The sequence below is a fragment of the Mustela putorius genome, unplaced genomic scaffold, assembly GCF_011764305.1.
Source record: "Mustela putorius furo isolate JIRA1106 unplaced genomic scaffold, ASM1176430v1.1 tig00000145_pilon_pilon_pilon, whole genome shotgun sequence".
NCBI classification, from domain to species: Eukaryota; Metazoa; Chordata; class Mammalia; order Carnivora; family Mustelidae; genus Mustela; species Mustela putorius.
Genome location: NW_025421294.1, coordinates 28,419,025 through 28,445,965, shown reverse-complemented (window position 1 = coordinate 28,445,965; position 26,941 = coordinate 28,419,025). Strand labels below are relative to the sequence as shown.

The following is a 26,941-nucleotide window of genomic DNA, read 5'->3' as shown; positions in this document are numbered from 1 at the left end:
TCTGATGTCCAACTGATGTTTCTTTTTTCTTTTTTTTCAACTGATGTTTCTTAAAGTAAGACTTTTTCACATTGTTTGATCTGGACACAGGTCAGCATTCTTCTCATAGAAGCTTTCATTTATTTTGAAATATTGAAACAATTTTGAGAATTGATACAAGAAACAAGTTTATTTTCAAGACGCTTGGTTTTCCTTTTCAGTTAGTTCCAGAAAAGGACTGTTACTTGAGATAAGATGTTAGAAAGGATTAAGTGTATTTCTGAAGCCAAAGTCAGCCATCTTCTGAGGGCAGGAATATTGAACAGTAAGTATAAACAAAATGACTAAAACCTGTGTTAAGATTTTAATCTTCATTTTTTAAAAATTCTATTATGCTTTAAGGAAATTTTTATATTTCCCTGCATAAAACATGCTGGCTTGCTCTTCTTTATTTTTATTTTCAATTTAGAATATAATCACTATTAACTAGTGTTTATCCAATAGATCACATTTAAAAATGTACATTTAGTTCTCCATCACTAAGCCACTGTAATTACAAAAAGTAATATGCTGCAGTGTTAAATTTACAGCCCTCATTCTTAAAGGCTTTAGAATAGTGTTGTCCAATAATGGCCACTAAATAGCCATTGAAGTTACATGTGGCTACAGAGCACTTAAAATGGGGTTAACACAAACTGAAATGTACTGTAAAATACAAGGTGGATTCTTAAGATTAGTGGAAATGAAAAGGATGTAAGACTGTAAACTATCTCAATAACTTCTATATTGATTACATGATGAAATGGTAATGTTGGATATAATGGATTAAGTATCTTAACATTAATTTCATCCATTCCTGTTTACTTTTAATATGCAGGGTTGCCAGATAAAAATACAGAACACCCAGTTACATCTGAATTTCCTATGTCCCTGCTCATATATTAATATTATGAAATTATTCCTTGTTTAACTGAAATTCACATTTTAACTGGGTTTTTGTATTTTTATATTTTTATTTGCTAAATCTGGTAACTTTTTTAATATGACTACTAGAAAAGTTAAATTACACATGTGTTCTATCAGACAGTGAGGCTTTAGAATTATCTAGTTTTTTGTTTTGTTTTTGTTCTACCGACTGAGTTAACTGTGCAGAAATGCCTAATCTGAACATTTAATCCTAGACTGGGATCGACAATATGCTCGAAGTTAAATTTTTACACTTGTTTTAACAAGTTAAAGGCCAACGAAGGGGATATGTCGCAGACCAAAGTATAGAAAGGGCATTTGGATTAGAATTAAAAGGCAATGCTTCCAGCCTCCCCATCGGGGTACTTAACGGTTCCGGTTTCAAAATAATCGCTGCCACTCTCACACGAATGGGCGGTGTCAAGGGCAGCTACCTGACTCTAGGCTGACTCAAGACTCCAGGCTAGTGACAGTCCCTCAGGAAAAAGTTGGCGGGGGTGGAGGAGGCAGTATTTTTCATACTTGAGCCTCGCACCCTGCTCGTCTACATATCTCCTCCTCGGACTCTCAGGTGCTGGGCCAGCGACCTGGGCCTCGGACGCCGGGGCTTCGACCCTTACTGCCTTCCTTTGCCGAGGCCTGCAAGCTGGAGGGGATAGGCCACCGCCAGCCAGACCCCTCGGCTGCTGCCCCACGCGAGACCCAAGTCCGCGCGGCGGCCCGGGCCCGCCCCTCCGCCGTCACGCACAGCCCCAGCCCCGCCCCCCCCGTCCGAGCCGCACAGCCCAGTCCCAGAGCCCGCCCCGGCCTTCAGCTCTATGTAAGGCGGGTGTCTGGGGCCGCGGGAGTTCCCCAGCCGGCTCTGAAGGAGAGCGGTCTTTCGGCCGGTCCTGCGTTCGGTCGCGTACCGAAGGCCCGGCGCGCACGCGCACGCCCCGCCTCTGTCCCCGCCCCCGCGCGGCGCCGAGTCCTTCGACCCCGGGCAGCGCACCGCGGGCCGCTGCCGGCGGCATGCGGGACTACGAGGAGGTGACCACCTTCCTGGGCGAGTGGGGGCCCTTCCAGCGCCTCATCTTCTTTCTGCTCAGCGCCAGCATCATCCCTAACGGCTTCAATGGAATGTCTATTGTGTTCCTGGCCGCCGTCCCGGAGCACCGCTGCCGGGTGCCGGACACCGCGAACCTGAGCCGCGCGTGGCGCAACCACAGTATCCCGCTGCGGCTGCTGGACGGCCGCGAGGTGCCTCACAGCTGCCGGCGCTACCGGCTGGCGGCGATCGCCAACTTCTCGGCGCTCGGGCTGGAGCCGGGGCGCGATGTGGACCTGGAGCAGCTGGAGCAGGAGAGCTGCGTGGATGGCTGGGAGTTCAGCCAGGACATCTACCTGTCCACCATCGTGACCGAGGTGGGTATCAGTCCTCGCGCCGAGGCCGAGGACCACAACGTGGGGAGGACCTTCGCCTTCCACCCCACATGGTGCGTTCTGGATGCTGTCCTTCTGTCTCCCAACACATTACACACCTCCAAGTGGGCATCCTCCAGGCACCACTTAGCGAAGAGACTTCTAACCAGACCGTGCCCCTCATAGCACGGGTGTTCTGCTGGCCACCAGTCTTGATGGGCACCTCGAAGAGGGAGCCAAGAAGGCCATCGTAGCCCCTGGTAGATACTCTAAGACCCTGAATAATCAAAGACTTTTTCTAGATGGAGGTGGGAGTGTAGAATGGAGCAGAGCCAGAGCAAGCCAGAACTTGGGCCACGGGCTGTCACAGTTTTTCCTCTGGTCTTTTGGCATCTGTTCAGAGAGAGAGAGAGAAAAACACCCCTCTTCTTTCTTGAAGAACTTTTAAAGCTAAAGGAAGCATGTGTATAAAATTGTCACGGCCTCCCTTCTCAGTTACTTTCCTCACCCACCCTCACCCCAAAATGATAGTCTGGTCATACCCTATCAGGAATTGTTTACCTTGTGCTTTGGATTAGTTATCAGAATTTTATGCATCGGAAGATCCATTTGGGGTGACTTGTTGGTCTGGGATGTTTTGGAGTATTTGAAGGTAGTGTTGTTGGTTAGATTGACTTAAAGCATACAGGGGGGGTTTTTTGGTAGGAATTGTGGGGGGGGGGAATTCTCATTCCCCAACCCCTTGGATTTTCCTTTTCGGGTGGCTTTGTCTGTCCCCTGGTGACCCTGCAGCCATTAGAGCTACATGTATGGCTGGTGTACATGTGCTTTGCGTCTTACCCAGATGCTGGAACTCTAACTCTGTAGAGTCTCAGTAGAAGTGATCTAGCAGAACAGTATAAAGAGTCCTCAACAGGCAGTAGTTTCTCTGAGTTCAGGATCAGAGATTCACAGACTGGGAAAGCTTCCTGGAAGTGGCAGCCTCTCTGAGTCTGGGGTGTTCAGCTCTTCAGGTGCCAAGACGGGAACAGCAAGCAACAACCTAGAAGGAGGGCAGGGTTCACAGGGAAAGGGCTAATGAGGAGGGTGCACAGGTCCTGGTATGGCCTCAAACCCTCCGGGAGACTCAGAAGTCTTACAGGGGTTTTGAGGCCCTCTCTTATGTTTGTTCTGTGGGTGTCACCCTTCAGGGGAACCTAATCACTGCTCCGAGACACATGTGTGCATCTACATGCTTGCACATGTGCGCTTGCTCTGTCTCTGTCAGTATGTTTCGACGTTTGATGTCCTTAGCATCTGTGCCTCCTTAACTCCCCCAAATATGTAGTGGGAGTGTGATCTGAGTCCCACTAGGATCTCTCAGCTAGTGACATCATTCCAGCGTCCTGAGGCGTTGTTATGCCTCACAAGCAAGTTTCTCACACTCCTGGAAGCCAATGAGGGTTGTGGAAACAGAGGCTGTCTCTCAGGTTGCTGACAGAGGCCTCCAAGAAGTCATACTTTGCAACACAGGAGTCCCTACAAATTCTGCTTCTGGCTGCCCATGGAAGGGGAAGGCATTGAAGTCAGAAGAAGCACCTTCCATGTTTTTGGATTTTGCCCTGACTTTTAGGTTCCCTCAGCTTACTCTACTCATTTGTTCTTGCTCCACTGCCCCTATTCTGTCTTGGGCTGAGGCTGGTGTTGGCACTACTGAGCTCCCAGCGGTCGGCTCTAATGGAAGGGTCCTTGAGCAGTGGCTACTTTGCTGCTAATGTCAGTCTTTCCTTTTTTGTATTTAGCCTATTTATTTAGCTGTCTTAGCGGTTTCGTAAGAGCTGTGTGCCCTTTTACCTACATATAGGTTGTCAGCCTTTGCAGGGAGGCAAGGTTAATACATTACTTAGCCTTTTGTTTTGGGATGCTGGAATGCCTGACTCTTAAGTCCGAGGCTGCCTGTTCCTCCCCAGCCACCCTCGGAAGTTACTGCATTAACATTCTGATTTTCTTTCAACCTGGACCTGGCTTGCTGATCACTGCAGCTAGTCCTGTGTGTGCTAAATGTTTCAAGCCTGCCCTCTGCCCCAGATCACAAGTAGAGGTGTTTATAAGTACATTGGTATTAAATTCTTCTTTGTTTTTCAACAGAAGATAAAAACTGTAGGTCTCCTGTTTGATTTTTTTTTCTTTGTTTAAGTATATATGTGTAGTATTAAACTCCGTGGTAGTTTTACATCTTGGCATCTCCCTGACATCATGCTGGATACAGACAGGGATACCCAGGGAAATTTTTGTTGAATGTGTTAATGAGAAATTTAAGAAAAATTATCTACAGTTTAAGAGCTAAAGAAGGAAAGGACAGTTTATTTCATAGAAGGGAAACTTGGGGCTGGTCAAAAAGCATTGACTGAAATATTTTAAAAGAAAATATAATTGCCTAGCCCTCAAACTGTGGCTTGCCCCTCTATGGATCTGCACAAGTTATTGGGATTGGTGGAGAAGAGGCGAAAGGGAATGTTTTGGGAATAGTTTGGTAGTCGTGCTTCTAGGCTGGCCCCGGCCCGTCATTCATGCATGGAGTACTTGGAGAATCAGCCATTCCACCTGGCAGGGCTGCTCCAATCCCTGAGTGCTTCTTGGCCCAGGACTGCCCCCTGCTCTGAAACCTGGGTGATTTCTCAGGCTGCCTGGGCTGCTTGCTTTTAGGTGTCTCCCTAGCCCAACTTGTAGCCAGAAAGATTCTTTTAAAAACTTACAGTTCTTCTGGCACCCATGAGTTGGGGTCCCTTCATCTAAGACCTGGCAGTTGTCTGTGTCCCTTTGCTTCTGCCCTTTCTGTACTTCTCTGAAGCCTTCTCCCCCAGCCCATAGCAATATTCTTACTTACTCCTTGTCCTGAAAAGCCTCTTTCTCTGGACTGTGTTTTCTGTCGGTGTTATCTCATGTACAGATCATCTTGGAAGATAGGAGAGCCCCAGCTATTATCACAAGCCCTCCTGAAGGACAAGCCACATCAACCTGGGAGGCAGGACTGGGCTGACTCCTTGCGGAAATTCCTGGAATGTGTGCCCCACTGTTAAGTCTTTGCTGACTGTCTCATTTAAAGGAAACGCAGATCTTAGCCTTGCCTTTGGAGCTCAGGACAAGACAGAAATGTCACTTGCAGGGCCCCTGGGGCCCCTGTGCACACAGAGTCATAGCAGACACATCTGACCATGAATGGTCAGATGTAGCTCTAGTCTAGCTAGCTGAGAACCAACACCCTGGGTCAAAGTTCTTAGAGGTGACACAGAGAAGAGGTTGAAGGAGCAAAAAAATAAATAAATAAAATCTATTCTAGAGATTGAAGTTCAGGGTTCATCTGGGTTTCGATCAGCCAAGCCTAATGTCCAAGCCCTTTAGTGTTGAAAGTTAACAGCCCTTTTTTTCATCCCTTCCCTCACTCACCTATGTACCAAACAGCCTTTCCTCTGCGGGGCACTGCCAGGCATTATAGAGGATATAGCAGCAAATTCTTTGTCTCCTTGCCCTGACAACCTTGGGGCAAGATCCGCCTTCAACTGCAGCAAGAGGCAGGACAAAATGTGGGTAGGAATACATGGCATTCAGTAACAGGTGCTTATCAGGGTGTTTGACCATTGATGCACTTAGGCCGGGTACATCTCAGCAAAGAGCTTGTGCCCTATGGGCACAGACCCTATCTTATTTCCCTTCCAGCCAATTCACAAGTAAGAACATTTAGTTCTCAGGGACTTTATCATTTCTGTATATCTCATAACTGAGAAGGAGTTCTAATTATATGGTGTGTACGAGATACATAATCCTCTCTCTTTGTAAAATTGGGTTAACAGCTTTATTGAAGTATAACTGACATAAGTGGCACATAAGTAAAGTGTACAATTTGAAAATATTTGAGAGAGAGAGATCCATGAAATCATCACCACTAGAGAGGCACATTTCTGACCAGGAAGGATGGCAAGTCTAGGCCCCTTGCCAGAGTGGCTCCCAGATTTTTTGTAGGTTGTGCCTACTCTCACAGCTCACCCAGCTGAGGGGTCCCAGTGCTAGACTCATGACCTGAATCCTAAACCCACACATCTAGTTCTAATTCTGAGACTTGTTATCATCAGCCAGTCCAGCCCATCCCACACAGCAAATGGAAGCATCAGTGAGCTAGTCTGTAGCTGCTTTAGTCCCAACTGGGGAACCAGGACCTCAGTAGAGGAACGCTAGATTCCTTTGCAAATGCAACAAGCCTTGAGTGCATAGCTTGGACTGTGTGGGCTTCTCATCCTACCCACCAAAGGAGGGTGCAAGCCAAGTCCTAGCTCCACTGCAGTTCATTAGGTGGTTGACAGGTAAGTGAATGGGCTTGGCTGGGTAGGATCTGGTCTGTGCGTGCCCTTATGTTCATATTTTGAGATCTGTTATCTCTCCTGGCCCTACCCTTAGGCTCCCTGTGGCCAGTGGGCAGGAAGTGTTGGCTTTTGGAGTTTGGCTTTTGTCATCTTGGCTTTTGGAGGGCCCAAAACCCGGTCCCAAGAATTGTTAAGAATCATCAGTGGTGGGGGTGCCTGGGTGGCACTGGTTGGTTAAGCTTCTGACTCTTGATTTCTGCTCAGGTCATGATCTCAGGGTCGTGAGATTGAGCCCCACGCTGGGCTCCACATTGGGCTCCACTGGCAAGGAGCCAGCTTAAGATTCACTCTTTCCCTCTCCCTCTGCCCCTCCCTGCCTCAAGAATAAACAAACAGGGGCACCTGGGTTGCTCATTGGGTTAAAGCCTCTGCCTTCAGCTCAGGTCATGGTCCTGGGGTCCTGGGATGGAGCCCCACATCGGGCTCTCTCCTCTGCGGGGAGCCTGCTTCCTCCTCTCTCTCTGCCTGCCTCTCTGCCTACTTGTGGTCTCTGTCACATAAATAAATAAAATCTTAAAAAAAAAAAAAGAATAAACAAACAAACCAACAAACAAAAAACAATTGTCAGCAGTGGATGGAGAGCCCAGTTACTCCAGGGGGTTACATGTTTGCCCAGAGCAAGAACAGGCTGGACCCAGTGACAGGGGTGAGGCTACGGGCCCTAGAGAGATGCTCAAGAACCTACCCCAAGATGCTTTGTCTGCTGCAGAGTATAGTTTGACCTGGTTTGGGGTAGCACCTGGCCTTGTCAGCCCAGAATTCCCTACCAGCCTGTACTGGGGGACCTGACATTGTTAGGGGAGGGGGCTGTAGAAGACCCTGTCAGTTTGTAGTCTGGCTCAGCTATATGAGTCTCCAGCCGTTGTGAGAGTCCCGATGAGAAGCAGCTCCTGACCCTTTCTGCAGTTTTTCATTTCTGTTGCTACAAAAGTTAATGTGTGCCGGCTAGAAATGGATCCCGTCATAGGAGCCCCAGTAGCTGTAATCTGGCCCCTGGAGCTCTGCCTAACACCCTGCCTTACACCCAGATGCCAGTACACCAACACCACGTCCCCCAGCTCGGACTCCCTGGGCACTCCCATCCCAACTGTATTTATTTATTTATGATTTCATTTATTCATTTGTCAGAGAGAGAACACACAAGCAGGGGAAGCGGCAGGCAGAGGGAGAAGCAGGTTTCCTGCCGCTGAGCAAGGAGCCGGATGCGGGGCTCCATCCCAGGCCCTTGGGATTATGACCTGAGCCCAAGGCAGCTGCCTCACTGCCTGAGCCACCCAGGCGCCCAGCCCGTCCTGACTGTAACAGCCATGTCTGTATGGGGGCTGCCCTAGGAGCACTCACCCTTCTAGAAGGCAGTTGGTGTCTGGGTGCTAGCACCCCCGAGGCTGCAGAGGTGGGAGGGCCGCTATATCCTGAGCCCTCAGGTATTGGTGCTCTAATACTTTTGCCTCCTGCTAATCTGAATTTTCTTTGGATTTGAGTTTGAGATCTCTGCCTCTTCCTTGAGATCTCAGCCCACCCAAGGTTTATTCCAGAGAGAAGAGCTGACTGTGTGGCTAAGTGATCCTTATCGTTAGCTGCAGGGGTTCTTTGTGTCCACCCTGGGGACTGCTTCCTACCCCTCTGAGGTGCCCTGAGGCTTTGTGCACATACTGCCTATCAGGGAAGCAGACTTGTTTCTCCCTCTGTCGCTGGTCTGGAAGAAATGCTCTCTGGGAAGCTGTACATGCCCCTTGCCTCTGTGACTGGAGAGCCAGTGGGCTGCACCGAGTGAAGGCCAGCAGCCTGGCACCAGCTGGGCCAGGGTCTGAATTCTCTGGAGGGCAGTGTTCTTGGTGATTACTGAGCGCCATCTCTCTGCTGTGGGAAACATTTTTCCGGGAATCACCAAGGTTCTTGTTTTGGCTTTTCCCTTTTTTCAGCTCCTTGTTAGGCTTGGGCGACCCAGCGTCTGAATGTTCAGCTGCTTCCCTCTGCCTGCAGGCCTCTTTTCCGGGGAACTGTAGATGGAACTGCCCATGACTAGCTGGGAAACTCGAGCAGTGCAGCCTCTTCATGCCCCCATCCCTGTTTCATACTTGGGGAAAAAGGCAAAATGGTGGTGGTGGGGGACATCTTGTCTGACATTCGATAACCAATAAACAGGGGAGTGGAAGCTAAACCCAGTTTCTTGACTCCCAGCTCAGAGCTCTTGGCTGTAACTGGGCCTAGTGTTGTGGGCACAGCGTGAGGGATCCCAGCTGTTAATGTCACCTGAATGTCCCAGGGCTTATTGGCTCAGAGTGGCACCTGAACAGAACTGCAAGAACAGATCCGGGTGGTGTGTCCTAGGCCCTCTGGCTCTAGTCCCTTGCTGGGTGCTTGGACTCTTATAGCCCCAGAGCCCTGCTCTAGAACCACTCCTGTGCCATTCGAGTCCATGACCTGAAGCCCACTGAAAGGGTACCCTGCCCCATCCACAGCCCTGGGCTCCCCCTCCCCACCCTTCCAGGTTCCCAGAAGCAGCCATGAAAGGCCTCACCTTCTCCTGGATTGACCGATGAGCACTGTACTTGCTTCCTCCCTACCCTCCCTCCTCTAATTAGTAGCAAAACAATGGAGCTGAAAACTATGAAAATCAGGGCATGGAGGGGGCCCACTCTCCATGTGAGGGAGGAGCTTCTCTGCTTTGCTGCCCACGGAAGCCTTTGCCTGCCTGCAAGAGCTCAGGTACTGGTGCAATAATGCAAACAGAGCCTGCAGGGGTAGAAGATATTCTCATTTCATTTTCCAAAGGGCCATAAATGTAAAACATTTAACAAAAGAAGTGAGTGATACATCTCTTTACTCCCCTTACAGTGGAACCTGGTGTGTGAGGACGACTGGAAGGCCCCGCTCACAGTCTCCTTGTTTTTCGTGGGTGTGCTGGTGGGCTCCTTCATTTCGGGGCAGCTCTCAGACAGGTAAGGTGGGTGTCTGTCTGCTGCAGCTGCAGGGACCACGGCACCAGACAAGGAGCATGTATGTGCCTGGCTCTTGACTTCAGATGGTGGTGTTCTCTCAGCCCAGGGTCTTGTGTTTTATAAAAGGAGAGAAAGCTCTGTCTAGAGTATAGACTTCATACCAAGCAAAGAGCCTACAACCTCTTCCTCCTCGTTCTTCCTGAGCAGAACAATCTGAGCTAAGTGTATACATAATCAAGTAGACCAGGAAATATGCCGTGATTCACTGCTTGTACCAGCCTGGCTGGCCTTTCCTAGGTTACTCTTTCATGTCTCCGAGCATGGGAGAGGTAGACACCACATACACATGCAGGTGAACTTTGTCGACAATCCTAAGGCATCCAGTGAATGGCCACCTCTGTATTCCCCAGCCTGTCATTCTATCTGTGTGATGAGAGGAGGGCTCACTGGCCAGTAGTGCTGTAATAAGCAGAACTCTTGTGTTCACAGGGCTGATGCCCCTTAGCTTAGAGCTTTTAGCACCTACTTGACAGCAAGCAGGACATGTACTGTTTTGACCCATAAGAAGGTTATTTATATAATTCCAAGGCTTTTACCTCAAATTCCATTTATGGCTTAAGGAGTTCATCTACTCTTGAAATTATGTGCAAAATTTTAGAGATTGTATATGAACATTTTTTCTGGAGAAAGGTCCACAGTTTCCCTGAAGTTCTCAGAGGGGTCCATTATGTGGTATCTCTCTACCCCAGGGCTCCAGGGTCAATTGGAGAAGCCTGCGGTGAGAAGCGTAGCCTTCACTAAGGTCCTTGGCCATCCTGGCCATCCTGGCTCACTCAGTGGAGTCCCAGCATCCTCCTAGCTGGTTGAGTACTAATAGAGAAGTTCAGGATAAGAATGTCATCCTACTTTAAGAGCAAAGTTATATTATCCCAGAGCACAAACTCAGGTGATGTCCTGGCATGTTTACCTCTATAGATTATTGTCTTTACCTGAGAATTCACTCCTCATAAGAAATATGTGCATTTCTCACTAGATTTATGTTTCTCAAGTGTCATCTAGCCATTAGAAAAGGGATAAATTATTGCAATCTCCAGTGAGCACTAAAGAGTCACATAGGCCACGACCACTCATTGACAATTCTAGACAGGCCTGAGCCATGTGCCCTTTCAGGGGAAAGATCTTTGCTTCCTGAGATCCTTAATCTAGCAGCAAGTATCAGTTGATTATTTATATTTATCTAACAAACGCACTGCACCTAATATATGCCAGCCACTCTTAGAAGCACTATACAAACTTAAAAGAACGAAAAGCAAATAATCCCATCATAACCCTTTGAAGTAGGAATTATTATTATTATTTTTTAAAGATTTTTATTTATTTATTTGACAGACAGAGATCACAAGTAGGCAGAGAGGCAGGCAGAGAAAGAGAGATTGGAGGAAGCAGGCTCGCCGCTGAGCAGAGAGCCCGATGCAGGGCTCGATCCCAGAACCCTGGGACCATGACCCAAGCCGAAGGCAGAGGCCCTAACCCACTGAGCCACCCAGGCACCCCATGAAGTAGGAATTATTATTACTCTCATTTTACAGGTGGGGAAAATGAAACCCAATGGAGTTAAATGACTTGCACAGTCCCAAAACCGGCAGGTGGCAGAGCTAGGATTTGGGCCCAAAGAGTCTTGACCCCCTGTTCTCAGGCCATACTCTTCTAGAACTTGCCTTCTAGCAAGGCAGAATGTACTAAACAATTAATTGAGAGGTATACTTGTCCTTCATGGTGTAAATGATACAGAGAAGTACAGGATGCTAAGAGAAGGTCTGATGGAGGAGGCCCGGAGAGGCTGCCCTGAGAAGGTGAAGAATGCCCTGGGAGTGGAAAGAAGAATAGAAATCAAGCAGCTATAAAGGAGTGGAGAGAGGAAGGAGCATTGGAAACAGTAGAAGCAAAATTAATGAGTATGTTGAGGACCACATTAGTCCTCTGAAGGGCAAGTACAGTGTTTTACAAACCCTCTAGAATCTCATCAGCAGACTTCTTTTAAGGGCATCTAAGTTGAGTAGATGAAGTAGCTAAAAGTGTGGCTGTTCTAACTGGGGCCCTCCCTTCAACTCCCAGCATCACCCTACAAACTTGGCGACATCTCCGTGGAAGATGCCAGACCATATGGGATGGACAGTTTCTGATCTCATTACTTCTAAGTAAGCTGGCTCAAAAACCTAGGCCAAACAAATGACCTCAGAGCAGTAGATTCATGCCTCAACTTGTCTGGGATAACCACACTTTTCCTTTAGGGCAAAGATCAGTAATCCTGAAATTCAAGAGCAATGAAAATAATCCTGGATGGTCACTATGTTTTATCTGACCTTCTTGAGTTACCTTTGTGTGCATGAATTACAAGACGGGCACAGCCCTGGGAAGAGGTAGACTAATGCTTACTGTTTTTGTAAGCACATTCATGGTTGACGTCTTGTTGACAAACTTTAAATCTGAGCCCAACCCCAGACTGGTTGCTGAGGATTGGTACTATGTAAGGATTCGCTGGGTCTTTCTCTTCCCTACCATCCATCCCAGGGAGCCCGTGGGAGGGGAAGCCATGGGTAGAGGTTACACCTGTCTCCCTGTAGGAGGGGTCCTTCCCTTGGTTGTCGTGTTTCATGCTCTTGTTATAGAATCATGCAGGGGGACTTAGTCTCCTAGCCCGGGTTTCTCAACCTTGGCACTATTGACATTTTGAGCCAGAGAATTCTGTGTGATGGGACACTATCCTGGGCATTTTAGGATGTTTAGAATATCTCTGGCCCCTACCTGCTAGATGCCAGTAGCACAAAAAAACAACCAAAAAAACCTGTTTCAGTGGAGAGAAGTGCCAGACTCTTTAACGTGGCAATAAGGGTTTTGCAACATGGTCCCCAGCCAATTCCTGTGGTCTTCTGTTGAACAGCTGACGCCAGGCCCACTGTCTGCTGTCTGCTCATGTCTTTGTGCCCCCTCCAGCCACGACTGTGTGTGCTCTTCTCAAAATTCCCCAATCATGGGGCGCCTGGGTGGCTCAGTGGATTAAGCCGCTGCCTTCGGCTCAGGTCATGATCTCAGGGTCCTGGGATCGAGCCCCGCATCAGGCTCTTTGCTCAGCGGGAGCCTGCTTCTCTCTCTCTCTCTCTCTGCCTGACTCTCCACCTACTTGTGATCTTTCTCTCTGTCAAATAAATTAATAAAATCTTTAAAAAAAAAAAAATTCCCCAATCACCCCCATGACCTTCCTTGACCATCAAGCCTAACCCAGGGTCCCCAGTTTATATTACCCTGCTTTCTTGTGCCTTTTCTTCATAGCACGCATCAGAAATTGGTAAATAAGAGGTGTTATATGTAATGTTGGTCCCCTACACTATACAATGAATATCATCAAAAGCTTGGTCCCTATCGTCTACTCCCCCTCATCAATAATAACTTCTTTGGGCCTCATCTCGGTGTCCCGTCATCAGGGAGAACTTTCCTGAATCCCTGCGTCCCCAGCCCCTACTCCCAGGCCAGGGTAGGGTCCTTGGTTGTGTCTCTTGTGAACCTGGGTGCTGGTCCTTCAGCACACTTGTGTCATTGTGTAATTGCATGTTCGATAGTATGAGTTGTTTGATGAGACTATGATTCCTGTCTGTCTTAATCACCTATAGGCCACAAGCCCCTTGAGGGTAGAAACAAGAGTTTTTTTGTCTGTGTTTTATAATTCCCCTGTGTCCCTAGCACCTAGTATATATATAATTGAGGTTCAAATATATATTCTTTGAATGAAAATGGGTGTCTGGCCAGAGTTAGGTGGAACTGCTAGGTTGAATGAAGGACATTGACTTGTTCCTCCCTAACAATGACACTGTCTTTAAAACAGATCAAACCCACAAAAAACCAACATTAAAAAGGAATTTTTTTAATGAACACAGATACAGAAAACCATGCAGAAAAAATGTGTGGGTTGATGAATTATTCCAGGTAAATAACCTTGTAACTACCACCAAGTCAAGAAATAGGACCTTGCTGGCCACCAAAGAACCCCCCCCCCCTATGCACATGTCCCATCCCAGGAACCACAGCCTCCCCCCACTATAAATAACCACCAGCGTGGCTATTACAGTAATCCCTTCCTTGTGGGGTTTTTGCAGCTTTATCAGCCAGATGTGTATCCTTAAACACAAGTTTAGTCTTGTCCACTTAAAAATTTTTGATAAGTTTTTGCAGGATTGATTAAGGGATTCTTCCTCCATCCTTTTCTTTGCCAGATGTTTTATCTTTTGCACTCAGGGCTGTTCCACTATAGAAATTTCCAGTCTGCATTTTGCTGATTGCATTATCATGTGCAGTTCAGCACACTCCTCCTTTCTTGGCGTTTCTGCAAATTGGTGGTGGATCTGGAGACTTCATCAGATCCAGGCTCATACCCTTTAGCGAGAGTAGGAATTATGCTAATTCAGTTATTTCTTCAGGGAAAGACTGTTAGTTGTTAATGAAACACAGTGCCCCATCATAATGCCCATTTGTTGAGGAATATTAAATGGTGATATTCTAATTTTATCACTTCTTTTTCATTTAATAGTTGGAATACTTCTATAAATGATATTTTCTTTCATCTGTTATTGGTTCCTATTCATATACTTTATAGTAATTTCAGGACAAGTGTTTCTTTCCCCCTGTTTGCCAGTCTTCTTTTAAAATGACTTGTTTCTCTATCATCCTCCAAAGTAAATCAGTTCTTTTAAAAAAAAAAAAGCCATATGAATGTATGGATTTAAGCATAGTGAATGCATTTTGATTTCTTGCAATCATTATCATAATTCTGGCACTGCCTTGAGGGCAGTCCTGGTGCCTGGGGGGAGAGGGGTGAGTAAGAGCCCTGGGACCAGAGACAGGGACTGTCCATGCCCTGTACCCTGGCAGCCTCATCCATGACACCTCCCTGAATGGCTCTGGAGAAAGTCCCTCTTGGTGGGCCCACTGCTGCTGCCTTCTCCCAGCTGGAACTCTGTTACTGTCTTTTCCTTTCCAGGTTTGGTCGGAAGAACGTGCTCTTTGTGACCATGGGCATGCAGACGGGCTTCAGCTTCCTGCAGATCTTCTCAAAGAACTTTGAGATGTTTGCTGTGCTGTTTGTCTTTGTGGGCATGGGCCAGATCTCCAACTACGTGGCAGCATTTGTCCTGGGTATGACCATCAAGTTGGAGTGGAGTACTTGATCCTGTGTTTCACTGTCACTCCACCACCCACTCTCTAGAGACAGCTGTGGTGCTCCTCAAGGGGAAGTGGTCTCTAGCAACACCAACCAGCGCTGTGTGGTGAACTCAGTTTGCCCAGCCTTGAGTCCTCAGGAGCATGACAGCCTGAATGCTGAGTTCCAGATCTTTTCTGGTCTTGGAGATGTGCACCTTGGTCCCCTTAGTATTCCATAGCCATTTTACTAGAATTCACCCAAGACCATCTGTGGAAAAATGGGACCTTCCCAGATCTGAGGTTGCTGAGAAAAGATAAGAGACATGATATAAGGAGCAAGGGCCACGAATGGCAGGCCCGCCAAGAAAGAAGGCCGCCTCTTCTGCATAGCATTGTGTCCAGAGAAACTGACTGACAAGAACGAATTGATGTGAATACACTTGAGTTTCAAGACCTTCAGAGTTTTAAGTCCGAGTATACACTGTGGAGCTTTGGCTTGTTCTCACTGAAGAGTCACCAGTCTCACTCTCTGGAGGAATCCAACTCTAGTTTATTGATCTTTGGATTCCTTGGGTTGTATGTTGAAAGGATTGTTTCTCTTCACATTCAGTAGAATAGCCTTTAAAAAAAAAAATACTTCCTTGAGTTCGCATGTGTGTCCTTCATGATGACTTCCCCTTTCATAAATTCTTCCTCATGTGAGGATTACATGTTGAGACCTCACGTGGCATCTTTAGCACATGGCATGAGGAAGTGATGAAATTTGCAAGACAGAACCGTTCCTGGGAAGCCCAAAAGGTCATGGTGGCAGTGGGGTTGGGGGCACCCCAGCAGGTGGTCAAACTGCAGCAGGTTCAGAATCCCATCCCTCCCTAGGGCGCGGCTGCTCTCTTTCCTGTATGTTGAGAATTATACGAGAGAAGATGAATAAGGAAATGACCTAAATGAAAGGACTAACATGCCTCCTCCCTTGTTTCACACAGGAACAGAAATTCTTGGCAAGTCGGTTCGTATTATCTTCTCCACGTTAGGAGTGTGCATATTTTATGCATTTGGCTACATGATGCTGCCACTGTTTGCCTACTTCATCAGAGACTGGCGGATGTTGCTGCTGGCGCTGACGGTGCCTGGGGTGCTGTGTGCGGCTCTCTGGTGGTGAGTGTCGCCTGCACCCAGTGGTGCCCACCAGCAGATGTCTTCTGTCCAGCATTCACTAGGGGGCAGCAGCAAGTCACAAATCCCTATTAAGGCTCCCAGAGACCGGAAGTAGCAATTCTTTGTAAGTCATTTCAGAATGTTTTTTCCATACTCAGAAGAGCCAAAAAGAAAACAAGACGAAATTCCCAGACATCAACAGGCTTGTTCTCAGTCCTGTGCTGCGCTGATCGAAGTGCAGGGAGAAGAAGTAGTAGTAGCTGAGAGATGATGGGGTCTAGCATGACCTTCAGGAAGCCTAGGCCCTAGTTCTGGCTTGTGTTCCTGAGGCTTCACAGTGCAGGTGCTGGAAGAAGAGGGAGAGCACTAGAAGTGAGAGTCCTCAGGGTGGCCACACAGAGGAAGCCAGACTCCATATGGGCCTCCAAGATAGAGGAGTTAGGCTACCAGAGAGGAGGCCCTCCTTACCCAGAGAGGGAACACAGCAGAGAGGCTGAGGTGGGAGTCGCACCTTTTAGGTGGGGTTGTTGAGATCACGGCTCCCCTCAGAGCTGAGAGCATTTCAGAGCATAATGGAAGAGAACATAGAGCATAGCATGGGTCCTGGTCATGACCAAAGGGCAGGGGCCATCGAATGACATAGGAAATAAGATCCACAAAGTCTCAAAGTCCCAGGTTCTTTGATAAACTTATGTAGGGGGTCTGACAAGTCACTTGTGTGGATCCCGTATGGGGAGTGAGGAAAAACTGTAGGCGAAGCGGTCAGTGCAGAAGCTTCTGTGGATGCTAGAGCCAAGACAAAGAGTACAGTGGGGTAAGGGGCTGGGCCAGCCTGCACCCACAACAGAAGCCAGGCTTCCGGAGCCCATCTTGTGCCTGTCTCCTCACTGTCCAGCAGGTGGCACCACCGCTCTTCAGAAATGGAGGTGGCCAGCCTGAAGAGCAACAGGCCCCTCTAAATTTTATGCACTCCGGGATACTCAGAAGCTCACACTTTGGATCATTAGTGGGTATGGTGTGAACCATCTCTGCTTGGTCTGGAAACACCAGACATTCCCCAAATGCATGTCTGGTTCTCAAAGCCCGTTTTCCTACCTCCACATATGTTCCACCTGGTCTGTTGGGTAGGATGGTCTCAGCAAGATGGCTCCTTGTACTTCCAGGTTCATCCCTGAGTCCCCCCGGTGGCTCATCTCTCAGGGACGACTTAAAGAAGCAGAGTTGATCATCCGCAAGGCTGCCAAAATGAACGGGATTGTTGCACCCTCAACTATCTTCGAGTCAAGTGAGGTAAGCCCTGCAAGGAAGCTGGTGAGAGGGTCTCGGTGACCATGATTTTAGGGCAACACCATGCAGGAGCCCAAGCAGCCCCCAAGCAGGCCTTGTTAAAATTCACAAGTTGGGGAGAAGGCACCAGCTGTTAAATCTCCTCACCTTTCCTGTGGGTTTTAAGTTGACATACTCTGTAATTCTTTTCTAGGCAATCATATAGTCAAACCATTAAGTAACACTTTGAGTAATAGGCGTTTCATGAAGTTGGCATTGTGGGAAATCATTGCTTCTTAATGCCTTATAGTTTCTCATTTTAAAAGAAATATAGTACATAAAATATGAAGCAGAAGTAGGTTTGGAGTTAGAAATGTTTGGTCTCCTTCCACTCACCAGTCATTAGTTGCTGCATATCCCCTTGCAGCCAGGTTCTTGATATCAGCCCCTTCCCCCTACCCCACCCCTCTTGCAAACCCGGTTCTCATGCACCATGAGTAATTTCCTGGCTCTGCCTGATTCCTGGGTCTTGCTTCTCCTTCCTGTTCCCTCTCCCTCCGCCCTCTGCAGCAGGCAGTTTTTCTTAGTCTCATGACTACCAGAAGAGGTTAGAAGTTGTAATTGCTGGCTGATGAGCTTCTGGAATGTGTCTCTGATCTGATGGGAAGATAAGGGACCTGCTGTGAGAACAGCCACCAGGAGTCGTTACTCAAGTGTGTTCAGAAGGAACATGAGAGACGCTTGGGACTCGGGATGCAGACCCAGGGCTTAGGAGAGGGAGACCAGCTACCATGGGCTCAGAGAAGCTGCTGGATTGGGCCTCACAGTTAAGTGCTGGCTCAACACCAGCTCCCACTCAGCATGTTCTGGAAGGGGCTCGAAGCTCAGACGTCAGGGTAGGAGGAGGTGGCAGGGAGGGCTTTTAAGTGTGGGAGCCTTGGTGGCTTTTCATTGAGGGGTCTGTCTGGGGGAACCCAGAACCCCACTGGCATTGTTGAGGAAATGAGGCTATTTCAGGGGATCCATTAAGTCAGAAGTTGACCTTTTGTTGAACTGCTAACTCGAGAAAAACAAACTCCAAAGCTGGGTTTGCTTAAGAAAGCAACATCAGTGTGTTTAGACGTGTGGTTTATTAATGTTTGTGGCTGTGCCAAATTTCATAGGAAGTAACTCTGGGTGAAGCTGAGGTCAATTTTCCTGTTTTTCTATCTGAAATTTTTTTCCTTGGAAATAGACCAGTAACTACATGGTATGAGGACTCAAAACATTAATTCTTTTAAAATATCAGATCAATAAACTACATAGTCAGTTTCTCTCTCTGACCAGAGGGCAGGGAGCCAGCCTTGGGAAGGAATGCTCAGAGGCCTCCTTGGAATGCGGTCACTGATGGAGGCCGGAGGTAGGGCCAAGAGGCTTGGGCCTCTGCCTTGGCTGCCTCTGCTGAGGGGCTGGTCACCACTTTTTCTCCTTATTCTCGTTCACTAATGGGTCATTGACAAGGCCTGGGGACGCCTTCCGCATCTCAAGGTGCATCCACTAAACTTACTCTTCTTTCAAAGAAACATAAAACCCTGGCCAACTCAGAGACACAGAAAGCTAAGGCGCTAGGGTTTGGGGTTTATTATTGGATCCCTGAGTCTCCAGCCTCTCCCTCCCATGCCCTTGTCATATCATTCGTGCAGCTGCAAGACCTGAGTTCTGAGAAGCAGCAGTCCCACAGCATCCTGAATCTGCTTCGAACCCGGAATATCCGAATGGTCACTGTCATGTCCATAATCCTGTGGTGCGTAAGTGAGACCTACCTGAAGCTTCCAGACAAAGCGTCTGGCAGTGGCTGCCAAGTTTCTCATTGGCAAATGTGTCTCAGACCAAAACTGAAGATCTGTGTCATCGAAAGTGGAAAGGAGCTGCCATGCAATGAGAAAAGTGGGCATATCATAATTCTGAGCTCGATGGAATCTCAGAAAAGGAGTATGAAATCTGTTGGATTTTTGGGAAGCTGTGGAGTCTTGAGGGAATCCTTCTAGGTCATGAGACAGATCCTTGGTCACTGTGGGCCCTAGTTTGTTTCTGTCCCCTGTGCTTTAGACAGTGACTGAAGATCCTTTAAGAAGGATCTAAGTGAAATCATTATGTCCTTTCCATTACAGAGACTGCTGAATACTGTCTGGAAATGTGGAAGCAGGACATCCTCACTCTGGGATGTTCAGAGACTGTCCTGGAGGCAGGGCTGTGGCTCCTTCTAAGGAGGCATTTTGCCAAGTGTGTCAGAAGGGCATTTGTGAGTTACCAGAGAGAGGGGACACAACCTAGTGCCTCAGTAGCATTTGCTCAAGGATTCTAGCATTTGTTAGAATTCTAGCAAATTCTAGAATTTGCTAGAATCCTTGGGATTCTAGGAGAATACCTGAGCCTGCTAGATGACAAAGGCAGACTTCATCCCTGAGTCCTTATTACTAGAGTCATCTAGCTTTGGGCCAGCCAGCTCTTTGGCTCACTGAAGGGGTTACTGTGAGTCACTTATTTCTAAGGAATGGCCCAGGATCCCTCAGGGTAGTGCACCACCCTTGCGTTGGCCTCAGACGGGACCAGCATTCAGCCTGCCCAGCAGACCGGCAAGCCTGCGATGAGTCATCTGTTCTGTGGTTCACCCAGGTGCTCCTCCAGCCCTGGATTCCCCAGGGACTCCTGGACATTTACTTTCCCCAGATGGCACCAACTGTGGTTTCAACGTGCAGATGAGTTAAAAACCTCTAATCCATAAAGGTCTGGTGTGCCAGAGTGCTTATCATCAGCAGACAAAGTGCCTGCTAGAGATGGGGTCCGGGCCTGGGATGCCAGGAAGCATGTGGATGAGAGGTGATGTGGCCCCGCCACTGGGGGCCCCTCCCCTTCTCCACGAGTACAGTGGGGTTGGGGTCTGCTGCCTCTATTCAACCTCCTGGCTGGTTGCCACAGAAAGAAGGTCTGCTGGGGGGGTCTTTCTCCCAGTGTTTGACCTAATGATTGTTCCTCCTTTTATCTGATCCCTCCAGTCCTGTCACACCCCACTCCATACAGTCCTCCGTGCTCACTCCCTCCCTCCTCCTGCAGTTGCTAGATTTGGGGAGGTTAGAGGGTAGGGAAGTAGCTGTTGTAGGTACTTCAGCTTAGGGGTTTTAAAGCCAAAAGGCAGGTTGGAGGGTGTTACTGGGTTTTTGGTGTTTTGTTTTGTTTTGTTTTTTAAGAAAGTAAATCTGTCTGAACTCTATACGCCTTTCTGCTGGGACACTTTCTGTTTGAAATGTCCTGATACTGCTCTGGCTCAGAGTTAGCATGGGGATAGGAGGATATTATTTTCTGTTCTAAGAAGATTTGGGGTTAAGTCTGCTCTCCTCCTGGTAAGGATAGTTTTGAATTTCCTGCGGTAATTGTATTTTTAAAAGTTGTTCCGGTTGCTGCTTCTCCAGCTTCTCCCTGCACTCTGTTTCAGGATGACCATATCAGTGGGCTATTTCGGGCTCTCCCTCGACACTCCGAACTTGCATGGGGACGTCTATTTGAACTGCTTCCTTTCAGCGGTGGTTGAAGTCCCCGCATATGTGCTGGCCTGGCTGCTGCTGCAGCACGTGCCCCGACGCTATTCCATGGCCACAGCCCTCTTCCTGGGCGGCAGCGTTCTCCTCTTCGTGCAGCTGGTGCCCCCAGGTAGGGACGCTGTGCATCTGCAGTCTGGGGTTTTCGCTGAGTCACTCACCTCTACTGGGCTGTCTTCCCCAATTCATAAAGAAAATAAAATAGTGCTATGGCAGCTCACTTGCATATCTGCAGCCTTCACCAAAAAATCAAGAGGAAGTGTCTCCTGGGACCAGACACTGGCCATGGCGGGGGCTTTTGGGGAGTGGTGAGAGCAGCCATATGGGCTGTGGTTAATGGTACTCTCTGCCCCAAGTTAATGAGTGCGTATGTGTTTCTCTCTGAAGAGTAAGGAGTAGGAAAGGGAGCCAAACCCATGGCTTTTTAACCTGGCCTACCTTAGTCATTTATTTATTCAGCAAGTGGCTCTGGAGTGCCTCCCTGAGCTAGGCACTGTTTGGGGCATGAAGTAATGATGCAGAAGCAAACAGGTCGGGCAGAACACCGCCTGGAGCTCACGCTCTAGTTGAGAAGACAAGAGACAAGTAAATAATATGCTTAATATGGTACAGACTGGGTTACCTTTTATCATAACAAGAAAGGAAATGAACTAGTTTATATAGAGTGAACACGGACAAGGGCCCTGACGAGGGGTCAGTGGAGCAGAAACATAGAAGAAGTGAGAAGAAGAAAGTCTGAGGAGGAAGAGGGAGCTGAGCTGGAAGAGGTGGAGGGAGGGGCCGGGAACAGCATGGGTCTCACAGGCCATTAGCTGGATTTGCTTTTCCAAACTGTCTTGTATCCCACAGATGGGTGGGAGGGAGCCCTTTTCTGCAGTTTATAGAACACTTTGTGGACCCTTGTCTTCCATTGTAGTGCCCAGAGTTGTCAGTGTATGTATGGATTTGGGGGTCTCTGGTGATCTCTATGTGCCGGTCCCTGAGCCCCACAGCACTCTGCACAGGAACAGTGTCCCCAGCCTGGCAGGGGAGTCCATCAGGGTACACACAGAGGGGTTCACCCCAGAGCCCAGGGCAACCCACAGGCCAGAGTCTCATCATCGGCACAGCAAGCAGGGTGGTTCGGGGGATCAATCCTGGGGGTCTGCTGCCCTCTGAATTGTTGAGGTCTGAGTAGAGGGAAACTTCCATCATCCACAAGTCCTTCAGTAACTCCAGTTCATGCAGAGTACCCTTCTGGGGTGCCACCTGACCCCTTGACTGGCGCATCTTTAGTGACTTGTGGCCTGGAACAACTTTACTTGGGCTATTGAGGGGCTCATCACAGTGGTATGTAGGCTGAGGAGAAGAGTGCGTCCTCACACAGTGGCATGTCCCGGCCTCCTCTCAGTAATCAACTGGGAGGGACAGCTTGGCTACATTCACTTATCCCACAGTAGGACATCAGAGAAACTGTCCCCCATATCCCCAAAAGCAGAAAGTACGTTTGCTTTGGGCACGCCCTGTAGCAGCACAGCACGAGTTGGTGCCTTCTACTCCCTTCCCTTTTCCTCTCCAGGTTGGTACTACTTGGCCACCATCCTGGTGATGGTGGGCAAGTTTGGAGTCACTGCTGCCTTTTCCATGGTGTATGTGTACACTGCTGAGCTGTACCCCACCGTGGTCAGAAACATGGGCGTGGGGGTCAGCTCCACAGCATCTCGCCTAGGCAGTATCCTGTCTCCCTACTTCGTTTACCTCGGTGAGTGCCATGGGCTGAGGGCACGTAGGAGGTGGGTTGGAAGCACTGAAGGCCCTTGATGTGAGCCATTGGGGGTCATTAACAGCAAAGCTGGCACCCACAGCAAGTGGGGTCCATCCAGGACGGCACCTGTGCCTGCACCCAGGCACCCTGGGGAGGACACATTCACTGATACGTGGAAAACAACTTAAAGACTCGCTGGAAATCAGTGAGATGAGCAAGCAGAGTTTTTCTGTTTTAGCCCTCCTAGGCCTTTCATCAGAGGATACGGTTTCTTTATCCTAGGAAACTGCATGGTGGTATCAGGAACCCATGTACTTAACTGGAGAAATTTCTTCTTGGAATCAAAGTATAAAAGGAGCACAGAGGGAAAGATGGCCATTTAAGAGGTCTGATGTGCTGAGAATTATTGTCATTTGGAGCAGTTTGGTTTTATACTGTGTATAGATCTGCCTTGTACCATTTTTTTTTTAAGATTTTATTTATTTATTTATTTATTTGAGAGAGAGCAAGAGTGCAGAGCAGGGGGAGTGGCAGGCAGAGGGAGAGGAAGAAGCAGGCTCCCAATTGAGTAGGGAGCACAACATGGAGCTTGATTCTAGGACACCGAGATCATGATCTGAGCCGAAGGCAGGTGCTTATCCGACTAAGCCACCCAGGCATCCCTGGCTTGTGCCATTTCTGTGTAACAGGGAACCGATTTATTCTTCCTTGAAATTGTTCCCTCATGGCAGCTGCTGTTCCCTGGCACAGCCCTTGCCAGCACATCTTTGGGGTGCGTTGGCAACCATCTTGAGAGTACCCAGGATGTGTTGTGAACATATTACATGGATCTGACAAGCAGAAACACCTTATCAGGCCTCAAGGCAAATCAAGCAAGTTGTGACCCATCTGGAGAGGTGGAGGAGTTATTCCTGTCCCTGGATGAGAATCTGGAGTTCTGTGGAAACCCAGCATTGAGAAATAGGAATAGTAATCACAGCTCAGTTCCCCTCCTCCCTCCTCCTGGTCTGCTCCCTTTCCCTGCACCATGGGGCGCTGCGGGACATCTGGGAACCTCTGTGCCGGCTCAGTTCTGAGAACTGTTCGGACTGTGAGAGATGCAGAAGCCTAGGAAGCATGTGGTCCCCTATGGAGTCCTGGGAGCACAGAAGGAGGGAGGGAAGGAGACCGAGTCTGACCACATCCTTGGCGTGGGGTTCTGTCTACTCTGCCGTAGGTGCCTATGACCGCTTCCTGCCCTACATTCTCATGGGAAGTCTGACCATCCTGACAGCCATTCTCACCTTGTTCCTCCCAGAGAGCTTTGGCACTCCCCTCCCGGACACCATTGACCAGATGCTAAGGGTCAAAGGGTAAGGTTGCTCTCAGTTGTAGTATTGATGCCCTGGGTCCAGGCCTGGCTGAGAATTCCTGCACAGACTCTCATACACACCATGGACTAGTTTAGCCATCAGAGGGGCAGAAATGACGTGTTTACAGACTGTCCTGTCTGGTCTGACCCAGACCACCGTGTTGCCATGTACCTCTTGAGTACCATAGCAACTCTGGGACAGCAGAGACTAGGAGAAGCCTTTCAGAATCTGCTCTAAGACTTTTTTTCCCCCTTAGTGAGATAACCTAAAGTTATCTGGGTTTTGTTTGTCTGTTTAGAGACTGGTAGACATCTTTTTTTTTTTTAAGATTTTATTTATTTATTTGGCACAGAAAGAGAGAGACAGTGAAAGAGGGAGCACAAGCAAGGGGAGCGCGAGAGGAAGAAGCAGGCTTTCTGCTGTGCAGGGAGCCCGATGCGGGCCTGATCCCAGGACCCTGGGATCATGACTGGAGCCAAGGGCAGATGCTTAACGACTGAGCCACCCAGGCGACCCAAGACTTGTGGACATCTTTTTTTTTTTTTTTTTAAGATTTTATTTATTTATTTGACAGAGAGAGATCACAAGTAGGCAGAGAGAGAGAGGAGGAAGCAGGCTCCCTGCTCCATCGAGCCCGATGTGGGACTCGATCCCAGGACCCTGAGATCATGACCTGAGCTGAAGGCAGCGGCTTAACCCACTGAGCCACCCAGGCGCACCTTGTGGACATCTTTTTAAAGATTTGTTACTAACATTGGTTTTGCTTGTTTTTATAGAATAAAATACAGGCAAACTCCAGGCCACACAAGGATGTTAAAAGATGGTGAAGAAAGCTCCACAGTCCTTAAAAGCACAGCCTTATAACACAACCTCCAATACGTGAGGTGAGGAGGGAAGACTGTGTCTTGTCAGAAGCAGCTTGTGTAGACACGGAGTCCTTCAGCAGGGGAGCTCTTCGCTGTTCATCCTCTTAGCCCTGGGTCTGACTTGCTCCTGGCTGGACAGCTGGACTCGGGCTGCCTGTGGTTTAGGCACACCATCTTCCCTCCAGACCAACTTGAGATACGTCCGAATGTGCAGACTTGCCAGATGATGGATGGGTGCTTCCTAAGAAGTTAACTATTCACCAGGACCTATGGGACCTGGAAAAATAGGAGAGGCACGTGCTAAATTTACATATTAATTTCAGACCTCCTGGAAAGACTGGAGGTCCCATCTCCCCACCTAATCTTACCCCCGTTTCCCTCTCATGGTGCACTTTAAAGGAAAAGAAAGAATCGCACAGGGAGTTTGATTTCTCACACTTTCTTAGTCACAGGCCACATTAACTGGGATTGTTGGCTTCCCCAGGCACGGGAGCACAGATCTGGGGAAGTCTAAAAGTAATTACTTTGGAAGGAACTGAACAGGTTTAGAACAAGGGCAAGTACATTGATTTGTGAGCTCTTGTACCCCTCAGTGTGACTCCTGGGTAGACTTGTTTACATCTGATCCAAGCACTGGGCTTGTCCAGGCCCATACGAGATGCATCAGCAAATCTCTTCTCGTTTTCCACTGCGGTGTAAATCACATCTCCTAGCTACTGTGGTTTCTGATGTGTGGTTTGAAGGAAGTCTATCAGTGAGAAAGAGAGACAAGCAAACTCATCTCTTCTCTCAAAACTATAAGGTAGAATTTATTTGTGTTTTGTTTGTTTGTTGTTTGCTGTAATGTCTTTTTCTGCTTAAGTTATTTGCCCTTCAGAATAGACTTAGAAGGAAGGGCTGGTTCCCAGCCTCCTGATCTGTGTCTTTGTTTGTGTTTTTGTGTTTTTCAACCCAGAATCCCTCTGGCGAAGGTGTGCAGTTGCCGTTTGTGCAAGGCCTTATCAGCCTTCACCACTAGCACCTTCTCTGTGTGCCAACAATTCCGTCATTGTCTGTGTTCCTTTTGTGATACCTAATCATGGGAAAAAAATTACAAAGAAGAAAGTCAAATTGTGTTCATAGTCTTTCAGCATTGCTCACTTGAGAGATATTTTGTGTTTGGTGTAACTGTCTTCTATGATTATGTTACCATGGTACTCCTAAAGCATTAGCCTCACCTGGATAAAAACCGTATTTTTGTGAAAGCTCCTGAAGTGCCTTGGGAAATGAAGATGTTTTAATAAAGAAAATGATTTTTTAAATAACAGCAACTGCCTACCACCTTTATTTCCACCATTTGGTGAGTCAGGCTGTACCATCACCTGACTTTGGTCTGTGTCTGCTTGTGCTCATTCTAGCCATGATTGGTACTTAGTGCCTGAGGCTCGGATTTCATCCCTTTCACCCTAGTAAGTGACTATAGGCAGAGCAACCTTCTTACACAAGTGTCTTGGACTCAGTTCCCCTGAAAGCAGGGGCTCAGACCAGCACTTCTATGTGGCTAGGTAGTGTATTTGGGAACAGGATTCCAGGGAGCAGGACTAAGGATGGGGAGGAAACAAGGAGAGGGGGAGACCCAGCATGAGGATGTTTGAGCCAGACAGAGCTTCTAAGGAGCCTTAGGGAATAGGTCTCAAAACCATCTGATCTGCCTCATGGACAGAAGGGCATTTATTTTTTGGCCCCCCCTTCCCATCCATCAAAAGCAGCCCTGCGGGAGTCCCCTCCCCACATTTCCAGGTTGCGCCTGTGTGAGTTCTGAGCAGGGTCTTCCTTCGGGGTAGAAAGCAAGAGGAAATCTATCGCAGCCTCCGGTGAGGCACTGTCAGGTTGCGCGTCAGGGAACACGGTCAAAGCTTGTGTGAACTGGTCAGTGCAACAGTGGCTGGAGTAAGTGGTGGGGCTGGGAAGACAAGTGGTTTGGACACAGTCCACAACACATGTATATATAAAATGTGCCACAGGGTGATTTGAGCTGGAACGTACAGAGAGACCTGGGTAAAAAACTCCAGTGTTAGGTAAGTCAAAGGCCTGTCGCATAATATAATACGCAGCATCAAATTCAG

The 26,941-nt window shown here is 48.2% G+C and overlaps 1 protein-coding gene across 1 annotated transcript; it reads left to right on the top strand.

The window, feature by feature from the left end:
• The first annotated feature begins 1,778 nt into the window (after positions 1-1,778).
• Positions 1,779-26,142, top strand: SLC22A5 (solute carrier family 22 member 5). The gene is made up of 10 exons (XM_004745007.3): positions 1,779-2,349; positions 9,582-9,685; positions 14,718-14,872; positions 15,862-16,033; positions 17,197-17,323; positions 18,982-19,082; positions 20,772-20,986; positions 22,433-22,615; positions 23,835-23,970; positions 24,747-26,142. Exons 1-10 carry the CDS (start codon positions 1,957-1,959, stop codon positions 24,832-24,834), a joined length of 1,674 nt encoding a protein of 557 aa, XP_004745064.1. The 5' UTR covers positions 1,779-1,956; the 3' UTR covers positions 24,835-26,142.
• Positions 26,143-26,941: the final 799 nt, after the last annotated feature.